Source organism: Spinacia oleracea, chromosome 5, assembly GCF_020520425.1.
Source record: "Spinacia oleracea cultivar Varoflay chromosome 5, BTI_SOV_V1, whole genome shotgun sequence".
NCBI lineage: Eukaryota > Viridiplantae > Streptophyta > Magnoliopsida > Caryophyllales > Amaranthaceae > Spinacia > Spinacia oleracea.
The window spans coordinates 31,592,701-31,614,357 of NC_079491.1; the positions used below are offsets into that span (position 1 = coordinate 31,592,701).

At 36.9% G+C, this 21,657-nt stretch overlaps 1 protein-coding gene across 1 annotated transcript; it reads left to right on the plus strand.

Annotated features, from left to right (window-relative positions):
* Positions 1–17,709: 17,709 nt before the first annotated feature.
* Positions 17,710–18,529, plus strand: LOC130462109 (uncharacterized). Its single transcript, XM_056830476.1, has 2 exons — positions 17,710–18,327; positions 18,417–18,529. The coding sequence occupies exons 1-2, from the start codon at positions 17,718–17,720 to the stop codon at positions 18,431–18,433; spliced, it is 627 nt and encodes a 208-aa protein (XP_056686454.1). The 5' UTR covers positions 17,710–17,717; the 3' UTR covers positions 18,434–18,529.
* The last annotated feature ends 3,128 nt before the right edge of the window (positions 18,530–21,657 follow it).

Sequence of the window (21,657 nt, forward strand, 5' to 3'; positions counted from 1 at the left end):
GCGCGCGGATCAAAGGCAGCGGCGAGCTGGGCCGTGCGCTGTGCGTGGGCAGTAAGGCCTGCGTGCGGTGCATCGTGCCACTCGTGTGTGTTACTCGGAATCCTAAGGCTACCGGAATTCGAAATGTGATTAAATCTAATCCTAATAGATAAAGTTTATTTAATTAGAGTCCTAGTAGGATTATAATTAAATAGATTTGTATTCTAATAGGATTGTACTTCCTTTCCATAAACTCTATAAATAGGTGCCTAGGGTCACATATTTAAATCGAGAATTGAAGTATTCAAAGGTAAGATTTTGGAACAAAATCAGCCAAACACTTGTAGCCTATTAGCCGATAATTCCTAGTACCTTAAGGGTGATTCTAGTTGGTCAAGCTTAAGACGGATCCGGACGTGCTGTGGACTATCTACGGAGGAACGACACTTGGAGTCCTAAAGACTTGTTCTTGTTCGGTTCGGGCGCAGCTAGGGAGGGCACGCTACAAAGTGTATGCATCTGAATTATGCTAAATGATTATGTGTAAATAATATGTTTCCTGGCATTAAGGTTTTCCGCATGATTTATGTTTTGTCATATGTATCATAACCTAACACTACCACCAAGGACCCCAACTCCTGTTTGTCCGTCACTTCAGACGTGCACAGTCTAAAGCTATTGCTACTCAGTTTCACTTTACATGATTTACAGATTAAAACTCTGTTGTGACTCAACAATCACATAAGGCATACAATCCATAATTATTCACAACTGTTTTTATCTTGGAATTACGTAAGTGATCACAAAGGTATCAATCAAGACTCATTCCAATTAAATTCAACCTTTCCTTTAATACTGATCAACCCCTCTATATGGGTATAAGGTTTCAACTTACTGAACAAGGTCCTCGACCCTCATAAAGTAGTGAAAAGCTAAAAAGGGAACAACAATCAATCGATCTGAATCAATATATATATATATATAATATATATATATATATAATAATCTAGTGTTCCCAACCAACATGTTTGCATCAATCATCCATACTAACATGTTATAATTCTCATAACGAAACCTATGTTCAACATGTTCATCCAACAACATTAAACATGCAAATTTCAACATAACCAAGTTCATCAACGATTTCCACATGGTTTCAACAAATAACACACATTTCCAAGCACACAGGTATGTACGTACCTTGTGTAAACAAACTGATAGGCCACTTTAACACTTTCAAAAGTCGCCTAAAGAGAATTCTCCGCCTAAAACAACCAACAAATAATCCCAATCAATTCCTAATCATTCACGACTATAATAAAGCATTCTAAATACATCCTAAACATATTTAGAACCTTTCCCAACATTAAAACTTGAACATTTGATTTCCTAGCATCATAATTATTGAATTAGTGATTGAAATTCGTTGAAAACTATTCGCAAACATTATACTTTAAATTTTCAGCAATATAACTCGTTTAAAACTTCGCCAAGGCCAATTTAACATTCCTAGAACGTTGAAACAATAATTTTAATAATCCGCAACCATCCTACCATGATTTAAATCGTTAAAAACCTTAAAAATTCATACTTTAATAATTAAAATCATTATTTAAATCAAATCGTATAATCTGAAAATTAATAATTTAATTATTGCAAAACATGAAATCTGAAATTCATAATAAATCACAAAAATCATAAACTTAATTCAATCAAAATATAAATTAAAATAATAACATTTAATTAAAACATTTAATTTATTAACTTAGGGTTCAAGAAATAACCAATAAAGAGGAGAGAGGAGTTGCTGGCCGGTGGCAGTGGCGGCGCGGCAGCAGGCGGGAAGGTGGCGCAGCGCGGCTGGGCGACGCTGCTGGTGGTTGCGGTGGCGGTAGCACGGTGGCTGCGAGCAACAAAAGACACACGTAAGAGAAAAAGAAAGAACGAGAAGGAAGGAGAGTGATGGCCGGAAGGGAAGCGACGACGGCCGGCTACAGGCGGTGTAGGGTCGGCTTGGCGCAACGTGGTGGCCGTGGGTGATGGGGTGTGAAGAGAGCAAGCAAGAAAATAGCATAAAAGAGAAAAGAAGAACTAGAGGGAGAAGAATTACAGGACAGCGGAGGAGGAAGGAGGCCGACGGTGGCGGCGCTGCAAGCAGGGGAGTACACGGCTGGAACGACCAGATGGTGGTGGTGGTCGGCGTTCAGCGGAAGTAAGAAGAGAGGGAGGGGGAATTGGGTTCACGTTAAAGATGAGGAAGAGAAGAAAAGAAAAATCACGTGAATTTTGTGAGTGGGGTAGGAGAGAGAAAATAATTGTGTGGGTAGAATATTAGGGTTTAGATATTTTGTGGGCTTATGAATATAATTGGGCTAGGATTAAGATTGCTTTTCAACTTTTAAAAGTATTTGGATCCAAAATCGATTAGAAGTATTTTCTAAATTCAAAAGTGTTTTCGTATTTCAAATTCTTTTCGAAGTATGATTCTAAAAATGCTAGATTTCATAAATCATTATAATATTTAAAATTCAATTAAATAAAATAAATATACATTAAATATATATTTATTTCTAAGATTCACAAATTTCATTTAAATATAATTAATTATACGTTAAAAATATTAATAAAATTTACGGGGATTACAATCTACCCCTCTTAAAAGAAGTTTCGTCCCGAAACTTGGCACGAAAATCCACATATTTTTCAAAAGTTTTCAACTTATTCTTACTGGAGAAGTATCTGTGCCACTCATGTGCACTCTTTTGCCAACTTAGACTTACTTGCAATATTCACGAACACTTTTTCTTATGCGGATAATCTATTTACTTGCATCAACATGTATAAGTTGCTAAAAATAAGCATAAAATGCATAAAAATACCATAAAAATAGGTAAAAACCGCGAATTTCTATCGCATTCTACCCCCCTTAAAGAAAACGAGTTACGCCCTCGTAACTCACCTCAGGGAATAAATTTGGGTATTTCTACTTCAACGAATCCTGTCCCCAATGCTATATTTTCACTAAAATCGTAGCAAGTGGGATTTCTACACCTCTTTCCACAGAATGCCTCAACAGGTGCCATCTTAAAGCTCGCATAGTAACTATTATTGTAAGGACATTCAATCAAATCTAGGTGGTCTCCCACACAGGCTCTCAACATATATTCCATAGTTTGGTTAGTCCTCTCAGGCTGACCATCAATTGCACGGTGGAAAGCAGTACTCCTTTTTTAATGTTGTCCCCAAGATTCAACTGGACCTTATTGCCAAAATGTCAGACTTTTGTGCTCGGTAAGGATCTTACATGTTGCCCTATAAAGGTATTGTCTCCAAATATTCGCAGATAACACAATAGCAACTTGCTATAGGTCATGAGTAGGTTAATTCGTCTCATAGGGTTTCAACTAACGCGACAACAGGTGCAGAGGTCAAATGCTCTTTTCAAACTTGGAAAGTTTACTCCCATTTCTCACTCCACTTTAATTTCGATTCCTTTTTCAAACAGGTTGGTCACTGGTTTTTCTTTCTTCCAAAAGTCTTTCACAACCTCCTATAATGGTCATCTAGGCCTAGAAAACTTCAGATATCAGACACGTTCCTTTGGAGTAGGTCACTCACTCACAGCTTGATTCTTAGTAGGATCTACATAAACTCCTCCTACTCAGCTTTCCCTTTCTACTGAACCTCATTACGCCTTTCATGGATGTATAACCCTTCGCTTAACTCTTAGCACTTTCACCAATTCATACATTCCCATCTTATCAAAACAACAAATGATTTCAAACGATCTTGGACCACTCAAATCTTCTCTTAAATTTATTCCCTTACGTAACGTAGTTTTCAATCAATTTAGTCCTTCACTTTTCCGTCGGTGTCACTTAAACGCACATGACTTCAAGATTTGTATACTTCATTCACATAAAACTAAATTCTTTCTAAGCGTCTCCAAAATAATCCTCAAGTGTTTGTCATGCTCTTTCTCATTCCTTGAATAAATCAGGATATAATCAATAACATAATAATGAACTTAATTCGGAATTCGTGGAAAATCTTATTCATAAAATCCATAATTATGGCAGGTGCGTTGGTTAACCCAAAATACATTACACTAAACCCATAATGAAAATAAAGAGTCCTAATGAGGTCTTAGGCCCTTATCAGCTATTCTCAATTGGTGGTACTTCAAACACAAATCAGTCTTCGAGAACACACTCGCCCAATTCAATTGATCCAATATGTCATCTATCCTAGGCAAAGGATACTTGTTCTTGATGGTGTTTAGTTCCTTAAAATCGATGCATAATTCCATGCTCTTATATTTTTCTTTAACAAACAACACAGGAGCTCCCTGCGGTGATGCACTAGGCCTAATATACCCCTTAACGAAACAACTCTTGCAATTGTGTCTTAATTTTCTCATTTCAGGAGGTTCCATTCTATAAGGTGCCCTGGTTATAGGTGTCGTTCCAGGATTTAACTCTATAATGAACTCAAAGGCTCTAGCAGGTGACATACTCGCAATTTCACTCGTAGACACATCAATGAATCCATTCACCATGGCAACATCTCAATTTTCACTCCAACTCCTTTACTCACCTCTAACACACTACAGGAAAATAGTTCACACTCCATATTCATCAATTTCCTCACTTGCATCACGGAAATAACTAAAGGCTCTTGGACTTTTCAAAACAACTATATGAGGTCAACTTCCCAACAAGGTTCCTTAGAATTACTCTCTGAATTTCACAGTCTATCTTAGCTTGTAAAAACTTAGTCAATCCATCCCAGAATTAAATCTAGGCTTCCCAGGTTCAACTCTATCAAATCAGAAGGAAAACGCAATCTTTTATCTTCCAGGACAAGTTCTTAAACAACTTGATACACCTTATGGTTACACCAGTAGGTATACTAACAGGTAAATCAACCACCAAAAAATCTACTAAGTTTAGACTCTTAACAACAATGACGAAACAAAAGAATGAATTTCCCCTAAATCAAACAACGTTTTAACTAGCACGGAGTTAATAGAAAAAGTACCATAAACTACGTCTGCAAAACGTTCAGCTTCATTTCTACTCATCACGAACAGTTTACCCGGAGCCTTATTATGGTTGTTGTTCTCGATCATTGGCATACTTATTGTGGTTACCCTGGCTTTTTTGCGAATCTACAGGATTCGAACTCTGATTCCCGGATTGGTTATACACTGAATTCCCTTGGTTACCACTCCCACTGTTATTCTGTTCCTTTTTCTGCTTGGTGAAACACTCATACCCCATATGTCCCCTTTTATGGCAATAGTTGCAGGTCACTAATTCTCCCTTGCAGTTTCTACCAGGATGGTTGTTACTGCACATCTTACAGTGATGCACTCTCTCATATTGGTTCCTATTGTTGTGCCCCTGATTGTTCCTTCCTTGAAAACTTCTATTTCTATTCCCATTCATATTCTCATTTATATTCCTCTTGAAATTCCCTTGGTCTTCCCGGACATTAAACTCTTTTCTTTTCTCCCCAACAACATTTTTCTTGTCCCTTCTAGACTGCAAACCATAAATATGAGCGGTTCTCTCATACACATTATCTAAAGATGTAAAGGTCTCTCCACCTAATCCCAACTGGATCTCATCGGTCAACCCTTGCTCAAACCTCTGAGCCTTTATCTCCTCTGTGGTTACAACCTCAGGTGCAAACCTCGACAGCTATAAATTTGCTATAATATTCAGCGATGGTCATACTCCCCATCCCAAGGTTTATGAATTCCTGCGCTTTTCGTTTTGTTATAAAAGGAGGATAAAACTTTTCCCTCAATGCAACAACAAATGAGTCCCAATTAAATCCTTCAACAACACTTAGCCTAGTTCCATTCTCTTTCCACCACAGATCGACCTCATCTTTTAGGTAAAGGAAAATTGACCTACTTTCATGTTTTCAGGACAGTTTACCGCCTCAAATAGTTTTTCGAACTCCCTAATCCAATTTTCTAGGAAGGTTGGATCTGCTTGCCCCTTTAAGTATGGGGGCTTAACCTTTGCAAGCCTTTCAAACATGTCTCCTGCAGAATCGGGGCGCTCAGTTCTTCCCTGGGTTAGTTTTTCCACCAAGAGGAGAATATCAGCAGCTAGGTCATTAATATTGGTCATCCTAGAGCGCGACCTGAAATTAATACATTCTACTTTAGGTTCGAAACTTCACTTAATATTATCCTAGCAATGTAATATCACACCAACAACTAGAATTCACATAAAATAAACAATCATTTATGAATGATATTCACATACAGGACATTCAACTGAGAAACAAGGAATAAAATTCAATCATCACGAATAATAAGGTAGTATAAAAGAAGAAACTATTCCCCTTGCGTGCCCATAATAAACTCTTGATCCTTTGGATAATCAATAATCTAACTTTTATTCCTCAAAGAATGTCAATAACAATCCTAAATATTAACACACACCTGTCCTCAAAATAAAATAAAAGGTTCTATGATATAAACATAAACTAAGGTTGGGCGAATTGTCCAACATTATTCTCAAACACAACTAAATAAATAAACAATCTAGAGAGAAACATCGTCATTTTTATCTTTTGACTCATCGTATTTTTCTGAGATAAATAGATCATATTCAGTTTCATCCTCATCGTCAGCATTATAATAATAGACTCGTCTTATTCCTCTTGCGGATCTCCGCGGAACTTCAAGTTGAGGCTCGTCCTCGTCCTCGCTTTCTTCAGGTTTTGAATCAGTTTCAACCCTCATAAAAGCATTATAGATATCCCTTTTCGTTTGACCTACAACACGGTCATACTCACGAATTGACTCATCATCACTATCAAACACACCTACTCTCATTGTCTTGCGCCAAGTGCGCTCTCGCTCAATTCTATCGTTGTCAGATTCCTGATTCATCATATTTTCATCATCGCTCAGAACGATAGGGCAAGAGTCATCGTCGCTCAGATCAATAAGATTGGAGTCATCATCACTCATAACGATAGGGTTGGGGTCGGTCCCTATTCTATTTTCTTCTATGTCAGACATGAATAATGATCTATAGCAATCAAACATAATTTATGTTAGTAATTAGTACTCTCATTTACCGTACGATCCCACAATACATAATAAGTAAGAATAACTAGCAATCGTAAAGCATAGGAAAGACATAAACAATTAGCAGACAGAGAAAGTACAATCATGTTGACATAATGCTGACATAATGCTTCTATTCTATATGCCCTTTCCTACACTACCCATCTCTCATAATAAATCATAATAGGTCAAACATTGAAGAATTTAAAGAATAAAACAAGAACGATTAGTAAGAAATAATTTTATTAAACAAATTAATAATAAACGAATAAATAAAATAAAGAATTTTTTTTCTTTGTAAACGAATAAATAATAAGAAGTTTTTATTAAACGAATAAATAATAAACGAATAAATATTTATTAAACGAATAAATATTTATTAAACGAATAAATATTTATTAAACGAATAAATATACTTAAGGAATAAGATTTTTTCCGAATATATTTAATTTATTTTCGAAAAGAAAGAAAAACGTACTTAATTCACATAAACGAAAAGTTTCGAATAAATAAGTTAATTTCGAACTTAAATAAGAAATATTAATATACTTTCAAACAAAATAAAATGAATTTGGTCCCCCAAAAAAAGTACGCATTTTTTTTAATGATATAATGAGTAGGAGCTCAATTCTAGGAAATCCGTTTTAGAAAACTAGCTAGTTTAGGCGCCTAAAAAGTATTGAAGTAAAACCATAAGCTTCTAGATACCACTTTGTAACACCCCGACAATTCCCTTTTTCTGAAATAACCCTTTTATAAATATAACTATAGAGAATTATCAAAGTATTATCGCCCGTGTGAAAACGTAACGGCTTATTCAGAATTTTGCAGCGGAAAACATAAAAATAACTTTTAGGTTTATAAATAATCGATTACAGATTTAATCCCAAAAATCAATCAACGAAAAAGAAGGAATGTAAATAGTTAAAGTCCAAATTAACAAAACCCAAATCACTTAGCAAGGCAAAATAAATACAAGCTCTCTAATCCCGATCTCAATGATGCATCATCTTCAAACCTGTAGATGGCAACGCTTATTGATCCTTAGAGACTGCTCACCGAAATGGGTCATCACAGGATCAATAAGGCATAGCCATGATCAACACACACAAACAAAGCACGTAATCAGCAAAGATGAGTACTACATACTAAATCAATAATAATCCTAGCATGATTCTATTAAACGAACAATCCTATCATGATACTAATAAAACATAAGTAAGGGCAGACAAAACATGTTAATTCGACGACCACACTTGACTAGACTAGTCTAGACTGGACTAAACTTTTATAACAATAATATTATTTTAAATTGAAATAGTCAATGGACCGAGTTGTTTAGCTAGAAGCTTCACTAAGGAAGACGAGGTACAGGCGCGACTCCATAAACTCAGTGACCTGCGATATCGAGGAACTTTTGAATAAAAATAGGACACGGTGATCAATCCGGTCCCAGAAAAGGCCATGGGCTACCACCATGGACCCCAACTCCTGTGTGTCCGTCACTTCAGACGTGCACAGTCTAAAGCTATTGCTACTCAGTTTCACTTTGCATGATTTACAGATTAAAACTCTGTTGTGACTCAACAATCACATAAGGCATACAATCCACAATTATTCACAACTGTTTTTATCTTGGAATTACGTAAGTGATCAAAAAGGTATCAATCAAGACTCATTCCAATTAAATTCAACCTTTCCTTTAATACTGATCAAACCCTCTATATGGGTATAAGGTTTCAACTTACTAAACAAGGTCATCGGCCCTCATAAAGTAGTGAAAAGCTAAAAGGGAACAACGATCAATCGATCTTAATCAATATATATATATATATATATATATTATATATATATATAAAATTATCTAGTGTTCCCAACCAACATGTTTGCATCAATCATCCAGACTAACATGTTATAATTCTCATAACGAAACCTATGTTCAACATGTTCATCCAACAACATTAAACATGCAAATTTCAACATAACCAAGTTCATAAACGATTTCAACATGGTTCCAACAAATAACACACATTTCCAAGCACACATGTATGTACGTACCTTGTGTAAACAAACTGATAGGCCACTTTAACACTTTCAAAAGTCGCCTAAAGAGAATTCTCCGCCTAAAACAACCAACAAATAATCCCAATCAATTCCTAATCATTCACGACTATAATAAAGCATTCTAAATACATCCTAAACATATTTAAAACCTTCCCCAACATTAAAACTTGAACATTTGATTTCCTAGCATCATAATTATTGAATTAGTGATTGAAATTCGTTGAAAACTCTTCGCAAACATTATACTTTAAATTTTCAGCAATATAACTCGTTTAAAACTTCGCCATGGCCAATTAAACATTCCTAGAACGTTGAAACAATAATTTTAATAATCCACAACCATCCTACCATGATTTAAATCGTTAAAAACCTTAAAATTTCATACTTTTAATAATTAAAACCATTATTTCAATCAAATCGTATAATCTGAAAATTAATAATTTAATTATTGCAAAACATGAAATCTGAATTTCATAATAAATCATAAAAATCATAAACTTAATTCAATCAAAACATAAATTAAAATAATAACATTTAATTAAAACATTTAATTTATTAACTTAGGGTTCAAGAAATAACCAATAAAGAGGAGAGAGGAGTTGCTGGCCGGCGGTAGTGGCGGCGCGGCAGCAGGCGGGAAGGTGGCGCAGCGCGGCTAGGCGACGATGCTGGTGGTTGCGGTGGCGGTAGCACGGTGGCTGCGAGCAAATAAAGACACACGTAAGAGAAAAAGAAAGAACGAGAAGGAAGGAGAGTGATGGCCGGAAGGGAAGCGACGACGGCCGGCTGCAGGCGGTGCAGGGTCGGCGCGGCGCAACGTGGTGGCCGTGGGTGATAGCGTGTGAAGAGAGTAAGCAAGAAAAGAGCATAAAAGAGAAAAGACGAACGAGAGGAGAAGAATTACAGGACGGCGGAGGAGGAAGGAGGTCGACGGCGGCGGCGCTTCAAGCAGGGGAGTACATGGCAGGAACGACCAGATGGTGGTGGTGGTCGGCGTTCAGCGGAAGTAAGAAGAGAGGGAGGGGGAATTGGGTTCACGTGAAAGATGAGGAAGAGAAGAAAAGAAAAATCACGTGAATTTTGTGAGTGGGGGAGGAGAGAGAAAATAATTGTGTGGGTAGAATATTGGGGTTTAGATATTTTGTGGGCTTATGAATATAATTGGGCTAGGATTAAGATTGCTTTTCAACTTTTGAAAGTATTTGGATCCAAAATCGATTAGAAGTATTTTCTAAATTCAAAAGTGTTTTCGTATTTCAAATTCTTTTCGAAGTATGATTCTAAAAATGTTAGATTTTATAAATCATTATAATATTTAAAATGCAATTAAATAAAATAAATATACATTAAATATATATTTATTTCTAAGATTCACAAATTTCATTTAAATATAATTAATTATACGTTAAAAATATTAATAAAATTTACGGGGGATTACAGGTAACATCGTACTTTCACATAAAATTTTGCGTGCGATTTTAGCTTATCCGGACGTCGAATAACGATGCACTCTATTATACTACCATGTATTCCTAGTTTTGTCCACCAACAATTGGGCTTGTCGTATAGAGTAGTATAAATAGGCTATTAACATTGAAAATCCCTTCAATCATCAATTAATATCAAATTAATACTATATACTAATCTCTATTATAATAGAAACAGGTGAGGGCGTTTCAGTAATAATATTTTTCGTGTTTCCCTTAGAAAAGACTCACATACCCTTTACACTACTTTATTCTACACGAGGATACATTCAAACCCTTACTGTTCCACCATTTTCTCTCTCTTCCTTCCTGTTTTCTCCTTCGATCCTCTACGATCTTCTTCCTCAAAACATCTTCCATCTTCTTCCTCAAATCCTCTCCGATCTTCTTCCTCAAATCCTCTCCGATCTTCTTCGAGCAGGTATGTTGATATTTTCGTCCTTTTTTCAGTTTTTATTCTTTTAATTAGGTTTCGAGGTTTTTTTTTCATTTTATGGATATAATATTTTATTTTATCAAAATTTGGCCGATTTTATTGGATTTGAGTTTTGTTTTGATCGATTTCATGTTTGAGTGAACAAGTATTGGAGTTAATTTTGACTTCTTTTTAATGAATTAGGTTTTCCGATTTCAGTGTTGTCATCTTCCGAGGCTGAAAAAATGTCAGTTTTTTTTTGGGGAATTTCTGAAATTTGAAAAAAAAAAAAAAGGTTACAAATATTGCACATTTGAATTTTTTAAATGTTGATTGATTGGTGATATTGATGTTGTTGATTTGGTGAATTTGCATTGGGTTCGATTTGCGATTAGCTGGTTAAAATTTTGATTTCTGTTTCGTTGTCTGATGACTGGAAAAATAAAACATTTTGGGTTAATTAGGTTGAATTCGGATTACTAAGAAATTGTGTCAGAACTAATTATTTGAAATGTTGAAATTTTGATGATTTTGAATGATCAGGTTTAGTTGGGATACATGATTCATGGGGCCTCAAATCAGAGGGTTGGCTAGGACTGACCTTCTCAGGTTACCAATTTAAATTTGTGTATGGATTTTTTTGGAGATTTTGTCATGGTATTCTGCTTATATTAGATAGATTTTTTTTCCATGAATAGTTTGAAACTTGAATTATTGGATAATGGTTGCATAAGATTTGGAAAGTAAATCAATTAATTAATTTTAGAGAAGAAAGGCTAATGGAGTTAATGTATGTATTGTTGAAAATGGAAATATTTTTGTTCTCTTTTGGCGTTTTTGTAAGAAGAATGTTTTTCATAAACAAGGGTGAATTGTCACTAGATAGGTGTTAGGAGTATGAACTTTGTTTCGTACTGATAGTTTGTAGTTTTAGGGCAAGCGAGTTAGTTCTAGAGGGGATGAGGGAAGACTCGGGCCATGTAGTATTCACGAAGGGACATTGAGACACTAACACTAGGCGGTTGACTTCAGATGGTTGTCGCCTTTTTATTTATATTGTAACAATTTAACAATAAAGCTTATGTGTTGATTGTCCAAGATAATTCTTAAGAGTGGATTAGAGACACGATTAAGGAGAACTTTAGGAACAATAAGGTGTATTTTTTGTATTTTGGAAGCTTAAATTTGACAAATGGTAGAGGGAACATAAGGAAGGTTGGAAGAGTCTTTTGTAAAAAGGTTAAGTTTGAAAAGTTTTAACTTCTCCACAACACATCTAAAAGAAGATATACTTTGAGAGGACAGCGGAGTCAAAGAAATTTCCAGCTAAGGGCTCTCTGCTTAAAAATTAAGTGTACCGAAGAAGTTATCTTTGTTTTGCGTTGACGACGTTGATCACGTTGAGCTGCACAACTTGCTCAGGTCATGGACAAGTCCTGAACTACCTCATGGTTGTGACACTGATATTTCTTTCCTCCTTCCCTGACTTTTCATGGCGAGGAAATTTACTGGAAGAAAAAACAGCATGTGATCTTTTTCTGTCTCTTCTTTGTCAACGATCTTAGCCATCCATTAACTTATTCCAGGGGCAGGTAACTGCTCATATTGTTTTAGATAATTAGTGTATCAGTTATGTGATTGAGGAAAGTTCACATTCATCTTTTATGATTCTTTACAATTGACTGAGAGGACTCTTCTTTAAAAATTCGGTAACATTGGTCCTTGGTTGATCTTTGTTGTGTCAACATTTGATTGGGTGTTATACATAGTACATATTTGTAACATAGCTTCAATGTAGTTAGGCGAGAGATCAAAGTTTTTTTTCTTTTCTAAAAAAAACTCTAGCTGTTTGTTTGGTAAATTTGACTATGGAAGCTACCATTTCTTAACAATCTCTTTTTGCTTCATTTTTTGTACTCTGTTTTGATGGTTGATGTAAATAAGCTTCCTGATCATAAATAATTGCATCATTTGGTGTTGTACAAAGTTTTAAGACGATCTACTTTGTGTAGTATGAGTATGTTATATTGTGCAGGTGGAACCAATGAGTTCTGATTTTTTTTTTTTGTGAAGAATATGGAACTAGATATAACTTGAAGAAAAAATATTTAGGTTGTTTTTCCTAGGAAAATAGTGAAGACTATATCTAAAAATATTTAGGTTGTACAAATCACCGATTAGGTTATTTTTCTTACCTGAGAGACATATTAAAGATATCATCTTTTACGTTTATGAAGCCTAATAGACGTACTTGGCTCATGGACAAAATATTCAAAAAAATGTAATACAATTTTTTTTTTAGTGGGTGTTACTCCAAGGATTGAACATTTTTGAAGGAAATAATGCCCTTGGTCCAAGTATGCATTCTATGTTAAGTCTAATAAATGCGGTTCAGTATTAATTAACAAGTTAATAATTCAGTGAGATCAAGTGAGTTGAATGCCTAGCTAGAGGCCGCTTCAGTTCAAGTGGAATTAATGATATTAATCCACAGCTTACTCTTGACTGAACCCGTAGGGTCACACAAATAGTACGTAAACGGATCAAGTATTTAATGGCATTAAATACTCCATCTATGGATATTCGGAATCGACGGATCTTGGTTTCAGTGGGAGCTGAGATCGTCACAGGCAAGAAATGAATACTCCGGAAACGATGATATTGCCGGAAACGGAAATATGGATCGTATCGGAAATATGAATATTATCCAAGTCGTAGATGTTGCCGGAAACGGAAACATGGTACGTATCGGAAAATATTATCGGAAATGGAAATATTGCCGGAATCGGAAATATTGCCGGAAACGGAAATATTGCCAGAAACGGAAATATTAAATATTTGTTCGAAACGGAAATTAATTCCGGAATCGGAAATATTAAATGTTGTTCGTATCGGAAATGAATTCCGGAATCGGGAATTTAATCGGAAGCGTATCGTACGAATTAGCATCGGACGAGGCCCGCTAGACGAAGGCCCAGCACGAAGCCAGGCCATCGCCCAGCGAGCCGCACGCAACGCACGCCTCGACCAGGCCCAGCGCAAGGCCAGGCCCAGCCAAGGGCGCGCGCGCGCACGCAGCACCGCACATGGGCTGTGCGCTTGTCGTGGGCCGCAAGGCCTGCGCGGGTGCACGGCTTGTGCGATGCGTATGCCGGAAATCCTAATTCTATTGGGATTCGTGCGAAGATTAAAATCCTAATCTTATTAGAATTGCTTTGTTATTTAGAGTCCTAATAAAGTTCTAATTAACAAATCCACATCCTAGTAGGATTACAATTCCTTTTCCATACCTCTATAAATAAGGGCATAGGGGTCATTATTTATATATAAGTTTTCAAGTATTCAAAACTAGGATTTTTAAGCAGAAAAATCAGCCATAACTCTTGCCCATTTAGCCGAAAATAATAGTACCTTAAGGGCGATTCTAGTTGGTCAATCTTAAGGCGGATCCGGACGTGCTATGGACTATCTACGGAGGGACGACACTTGGAGTCCTAAAGACTTGTTCTTGTTCGGTTCGGGCGCAGCTAGGGAAGGCACGCAACAAAGAGTATGCATCTAAATTATGCTATATGATTATGTGTAAATAATGTGTATTCCTGGCTTAATGGTTTTTTCCGCATGATTTATGAATTGTCATATGTATCATAACATAACAGTGGTATCACGAGCCTCTTATTATTTTCATAATCTAAATTGCATGAACATGGTTAAATATTACAAATTTGCAAGAATTAAAAGGGGTGATTAATTTTCGTAATTGTTAATTAATTGCAAATTGCGTTTATTTAATTATACGTACGCAGTTTTTCGGCAGTTTCTTCGTTACTCATCCAAATCGAGTGATTTTTGTGTCAATTCCGCAAGTAAAAGGCATTCTAAAATTTTGACAAAAATATTATTTTCTGCCGAACCCAGAATTCTCAAATTCGAAGCCTAACTATGACTTTTCGAAGGTTTTAGTTTTTCGAATGCAAAATTTCGTAAATTTAAGATGTTAAATTAAATATTTGCGATTCTTGTTGATAAATCTTGAATTTTTGATTGACCTACTGTATATGTTTAACAAGTTTGAATGCCTAGCCTTGTTAATTATGCAATCTAATTTGTAATTATGATTAATTTGTTGAAAATTAGAATAATTTAGAATTAATTTGATTTTCATAATTAATTATAATTTAATTAGAAACCTATGATTAAAAACCACCATAAAAATTGTAAATTTATGATAAATTTAAAATTTTTATGACCTAGGCTTGAATCCATGATAATCGGAAATAAATTGAATAATAAATTTTCGATTTTTCGCCCTAAAATTGTGAAATTAATATTAATTTATTAATTTGTCATTAATTTTAAATATAAATTTTAAATTTTTATGCGATTCGTTCATATAACTTGCACGCACAAAGCAATGGACGCTTCGTGTTACCCTTAAGGGGTGTTGTATAGTGCGGGCATGCGACGACGAGCAAGGGAGCTCGTCGCCCGTGCGGCACGAATGCAATGAGCAGGGGCATGGTGCACGAGCACAAGGCAGCAGCCCTGCCTTGTGTCGTGGGCCACGAGCTATGGATGAATGGGCATGGGCAAAGGCAAGGCATGGCAGTCGCGTGTGGGCAGCAAGCGAGCTGCGCCACAACGCGCACTGCCTCGCGCAAGCGCGCGCAGCCTCGCGCGCAGCGAGCGCAAGCTTGCGTGCCACGAGCGCTGCGCCCAGCGCTGATCGCGCGCAGCGCGCAATTGCTCGCGCACAACGAGCGATGGCTCGCGTGCATCAAGCGCTGGAGCGCGCGCAGCAAGCGCTGGCGAGCGCGCACAGCGAGCGATGGCTCGCGTGCGTCGAGCGCTAGCGCGCGCGCAGCGAGCACCACTTGTGCGATGGCTTGCGATGGGAAAATGCAGCAGCTATGCGACGAGCGCATGGGCTGCGCGCACATGGCCAGCGATGGCTGTGTGCGTGTGGCCCATGGGCGTGCGATGCGTAGGGTGTTTGCGTTGCGATTAGATCGTTTTGAATGTTTAATTTGAAATTTTCAGTTTACGTAATTTTAATTAATTTTAAAATTAATAATTTAAATTATTTTCTTGGATTTTAATTTTGAATATTGTAATTATAATAAATTTTATTTATTCTAATTATTTTACTAAAATTAAAATCATGAATTAATTTAAATACGACTGAAATTAAATTAAACTTTTTGGATTCAATTATAAATTTATATGAGCTTTAAATTTTAATTAAATTTGTATGTTTCCGGTTAGACTAGAAATACATTTTTATGTTTAAAATTAGTAAAGCATATGAATTCATTGGTTTAAGTGGGAGCCCTTTTAGTCATAAACTCTTGATTAGGTCTACAAATCCTTAAGGTTAAAACAACTTGATTAGAATTAATAAGGACTGAATAATTGGTAGATTATTGGTGCCCTTGATTAATTGCTGCAAATGTTTACGTGATGCATAATGTGTTTTAACTAACCAGCTATGTGGGCCATTCATGATAATGAATGGGTGAATGGTATATATTGTATATGTACTGTTTTGCAGGTTATGAAGTGACTAGTATGGCCCAAATAGGATAGAAAATATGGTCTGCGTACCATTAATTTGAATGTAATTGGTCTAAAGTACCAAAGTTGTTTTTCAAATTCAAATATGGTCTGCGTACCATCAAATAGTTGTAATTAGTTTTAATTATAGCTTATCCTATTTGAAGAAAATGGTGCCTCCCACGGAGATTTTCAAGACGGACTTTGAAGTCAAAGCTTCAAGATGAAGTCGGGCCATACTAGATCACATTTATCTTATGCATGCTTTAAGTTATTTATTGCTTTAAATATGTCTTAATTATGCATAAGATTGTGGCTTGATTATGTTGCATGATTAAGGATTTTAGTTCACTTAAAATCTAACCAACATAGTAAGAGCCTTAAGTTCCAAACTTAAAAATTGAGTTAAAAGGTGCCATGCCAAAATATACACTTGCTTGGATATCCTTTACATCAATCTAGTAATAGTTTTCGCTCAGCGAGGTGTTACTTATTGGTCCTAAAGGGGCAAGGTACACAAATAATTGTGAGTACATGTTAGTTTTGGTGAAACTCAACGATATAAGTAAGGAGTCCTTTTATGTCGTGGCAAAATCGATAGGTTTACCTAATAAGTTCTTAGACGTACCTATCAACCAAGAATAGTTTCTAGACTATTAGCAAAAGGCTTTTGCTTACCTAAGATGTTTTAGGATTAAGTCGACAAACTGTGCTTAGTTCTTCAATGATTTTAGGATCTTGGAATCATTTTATTCACACCTGCCGGAACACATAACTTGAATAAAATGCTTAATAAACATTGAATTATGCATGTATGCTAGAATTTAAGTTTATTAAGAGAAACTGTGAATGGTTATTTATTTGTTTATTCTTTTCAATTGTAGTTTTTAATATGGCAAACAACAATTCATTCAACATTCGATCAATTCTCGAAAAGGAGAAGTTGAACGGGAAAAACTTCCTTGACTGGCAAAGGAACTTGCAAATAGTTCTTATGCAGGAAGAAAAGGAGTATGTCCTAGATGAGGCGATGCCCGAAGCCGCAGGCGACGGGGTCACTCAGGCAGCCCTCAATCGTTGGATTGATGCCAACAAGGATGTGAAATGTCTAATGCTCGCCACCATGAGTGCGGATCTGCAGAAAACGTTCATCAACTCAGATGCTTTCACAATCATCAGTGAGTTGAAGAACATGTTCCAAGATCTGGCTCGAGTCGAAAGATTCGAGACTCATAGACAAATTCTTGAGACCAAGCTTAAGAAAGGCGAGCCCGTAAGTCCACATGTTCTCAAAATGATTGGACTCATTGAGAATATGAGTCGGCTGGATCAGCAATTTTCTCAGGAAATGGCTATAGACACCATCCTCCATTCTCTTCATAGCGGGTATGATCAGTTCAAACTGAACTACAGTATGAATAGTCTAGACAAAACGCTCACTGAGCTTCACGGTATGCTGAAGACCGCTGAAAAGACGCTCAAAAGTGATAAGCAGGATGTGCTTATGGTGCGTGGGGGCAAGTTCAAGAAATCTGGAAAGAAGAGGAATGCTAAGAAAGGTGGCAACAAGGCCAGCCCAACTAAGAAAACTGGCGCCAAATCTGTAAAGAGGAAGGTCAGTCAACCCACTTCTGAATCCGAATGCTTCTACTGCAAGAAGAAGGGGCATTGGAAGAGAGATTGCTTGAAGCTAAAGGAAGATCAGAAGAACGGAACAGTCGTTCCATCTTCAGGTATTTTCGTTATAGACTGTATACTTGCTAATTCAACTTCTTGGGTATTAGATACAGGTTGTGGCTCACACTTATGTTCCAATCCACAGGGACTAAGAAGAAGTAGAAAGTTAAGCAAGGGTGAAGTCGACCTACGAGTGGGAAATGGAGCACGGATTGCTGCATTAGCTGTAGGAACTTACTTTTTGTCATTGCCCTCCGGGCTAGTTTTGGAACTGGAAGATTGTTTCCATGTTCCAAGTCTTACTAAAAACATCATTTCAGTTTCTTGCTTAGATGCTAAGGGATTTTCCTTTTTAATAAAAGACAATAGTTGTTCGTTTTATTTTAAAGAGATGTTTTATGGATCTGCTAGATTAGTCAATGGACTTTATTTATTAGATCACGACAAACAAGTATATAACATAAATACCAAAAAGGCCAAAAAGAATGATTCAGATCTCACCTATCTGTGGCATTGTCGATTAGGCCATATAAACTTGAAACGCTTAGAAAGACTTCAAAATGAAGGAATTCTAGAACCATTTGACTTAGAGGATTATGGTAAATGCGAATCATGTTTACTTGGCAAAATGACAAAGCAACCTTTCTCTAAAGTTGGAGAAAGAGCAAATGAACTATTGGGTTTAATCCATACAGATGTATGTGGACCAATGAGTACAAATGCTAGAGGTGGTTTCATCTACTTTATCACTTTCACTGATGACTTCAGTAGGTATGGTTATGTCTACCTAATGAAGCATAAGTCTGAATCCTTTGACAAATTCAAGGAATTTCAGAGTGAAGTAGAGAATCAATTAGGCAAGAAGATAAAGGCACTGCGGTCTGATAGAGGCGGTGAATATCTGAGCTATGAATTTGATGACCATCTGAAAGAATGTGGAATTCTATCAGAATTGACTCCTCCTGGAACACCACAATGGAACGGTGTGTCGGAACGGAGGAACAGAACCTTGCTAGACATGGTCAAGTCAATGATGGGTCAGGCCGAACTTCCATTAGAATTTTGGGGACATGCACTAAATACAGCTGCACTCACTATAAATAGAGCTCCGTCTAAAGCTGTCGAAAAGACTCCATACGAGTTATGGTTTGGAAAGCCTCCAAATGTGTCTTTTCTTAAGATTTGGGGATGTGAAGTATACGTCAAACGATTAATTTCAGACAAACTTCATCCAAAATCTGACAAATGTATCCTTGTGGGCTATCCAAAGGAAACAAAGGGGTATTACTTCTACAATACATCTGAGAACAAGGTATTTGTTGCTCGAGATGGTGTCTTTTTGGAGAAAGATCACATTTCCAAAATGACAAGTGGGAGAAAAGTAGACCTCGAAGAAATTCGAGTCGAACAACAAACTCTAGAGAATGCTCAAGATGACATTCAGGATGAAACTCAGAGATCTTTAGAAGAATCTGGTGAGAATCATGGTCAATCTAGAAATGTTACCCCGCGTAGATCGCAAAGATATAGATCTCAACCGGAAAGGTACTTAGGTATTTTGACGAACGAGAGCTATGACGTTCTATTACTTGAAAGTGATGAACCTGCGACTTACAAACAAGCTATGACGAGCCCTAGCTCCAAGCAGTGGCAAGAAGCCATGCAATCTGAATTAGACTCCATGTCTGAAAACCAAGTATGGGATTTGGTCGATTTGCCAGATGGCTACCAAGCCATTGGAAGCAAATGGGTTTTCAAACTGAAAAAGGACAAGGATGGGAAACTTGAAGTTTTCAAAGCTAGATTGGTTGCAAAAGGTTACAGGCAAGTCCACGGTGTGGATTATGATGAAACCTTTTCACCAGTTGCAATGCTAAAGTCTATTCGGATAATGTTAGCAATCGCTGCATATTACGATTACGAAATATGGCAGATGGATGTCAAAACTGCTTTCTTAAACGGCGTTTTAACAGAAACTGTGTTTATGACACAGCCTGAAGGTTTTGAAGATCCAAAGAATGCTAAAAAGGTATGCAAGCTAAAGAAGTCAATCTACGGATTGAAGCAGGCATCCAGGAGCTGGAATATACGTTTTGATGAAGCAGTCAGTGACTTTGGTTTCATCAAGAACGCAGACGAATCTTGTGTATACAAGAAGGTCAGTGGGAGCAAAATTGCTTTCCTAGTATTATATGTCGACGACATATTACTTGTCGGAAATGACATTCCTATGTTGAACTCTGTCAAGATTTGGCTTGGGAAATGTTTTTCGATGAAGGATCTAGGAGAAGCACAGTACATATTGGGCATCAAGATTTACAGAGATAGATCTAAAAGGATGATTGGACTTAGTCAAAGCACTTATATCAATAAGGTGCTTGATAGGTTCAAGATGGCGGACTCCAAGCGAGGCTACCTACCCATGTCTCATGGAATGACTCTAAGCAAGACTCAGTGCCCAAAAACACTTGATGAGCGTAGACGAATGAATGGGATTCCATATGCATCATTGATTGGTTCAATAATGTATGCTATGATATGTACACGCCCGGATGTTGCGTATGCACTCAGTGCTACGAGCAGATACCAGTCAGACCCAGGAGAGGCGCATTGGACTGCTGCCAAGAACATTCTGAAGTACCTGAAAAGGCACAAAGATGACTTCCTGGTCTATGGTGGAGATGATGAATTAATTGTTAAAGGCTATACGGACGCAAGTTTCCAAACCGACAAAGATGATTTCAGATCACAGTCTGGGTTTGTCTTCTGCCTCAACGGAGGAGCAGTAAGCTGGAAAAGTGCTAAGCAAAGCACCATTGCGGATTCTACAACTGAAGCGGAGTACATTGCTGCACATGAAGCAGCAAAGGAAGCTATATGGCTAAGGAAGTTCATAGGTGAACTTGGTGTAGTCCCCTCCATTAAAGGACCAATTGCCCTGTATTGTGATAATAACGGAGCTATTGCACAGGCAAAGGAGCCTAGACACCACCAGAGAGTCAAGCATGTACTTCGTAGATTTCACCTTCTACGAGAGTTCGTTGAAAGAAAAGAAGTCGAGATAAGCAAAATTGGTACTGATGACAACATATCAGATCCATTAACTAAACCTCTGCCGCAGGCGAAGCACAACTCGCACACTGCAGCTATGGGAATCAAGCATATTGGAGAATGGCTTTGATGTCTCTGTTTAATGTTTTAAAGTTTTAGAGTTTAAATCTTTGTAAAACATTATTGGTTAATCATTCACAATAAATGAAAAGAATTCATTTTTCCATTTAATTTGTGGTTTATTAAATGATGAGTCCCTTCAATTTGACGATATATTCAAGATAGACTGTCAGGACCAGTCCTGTGACTAAGAAATGTCTATCAAGTGAACTTGA

Excerpts from the sequence above, each read along its gene's own strand:
- LOC130462109 (XM_056830476.1), top strand. The coding sequence starts at position 17,718 with ATGAGTGCGGATCTGCAGAAAACGTTCATCAACTCAGATGCTTTCACA.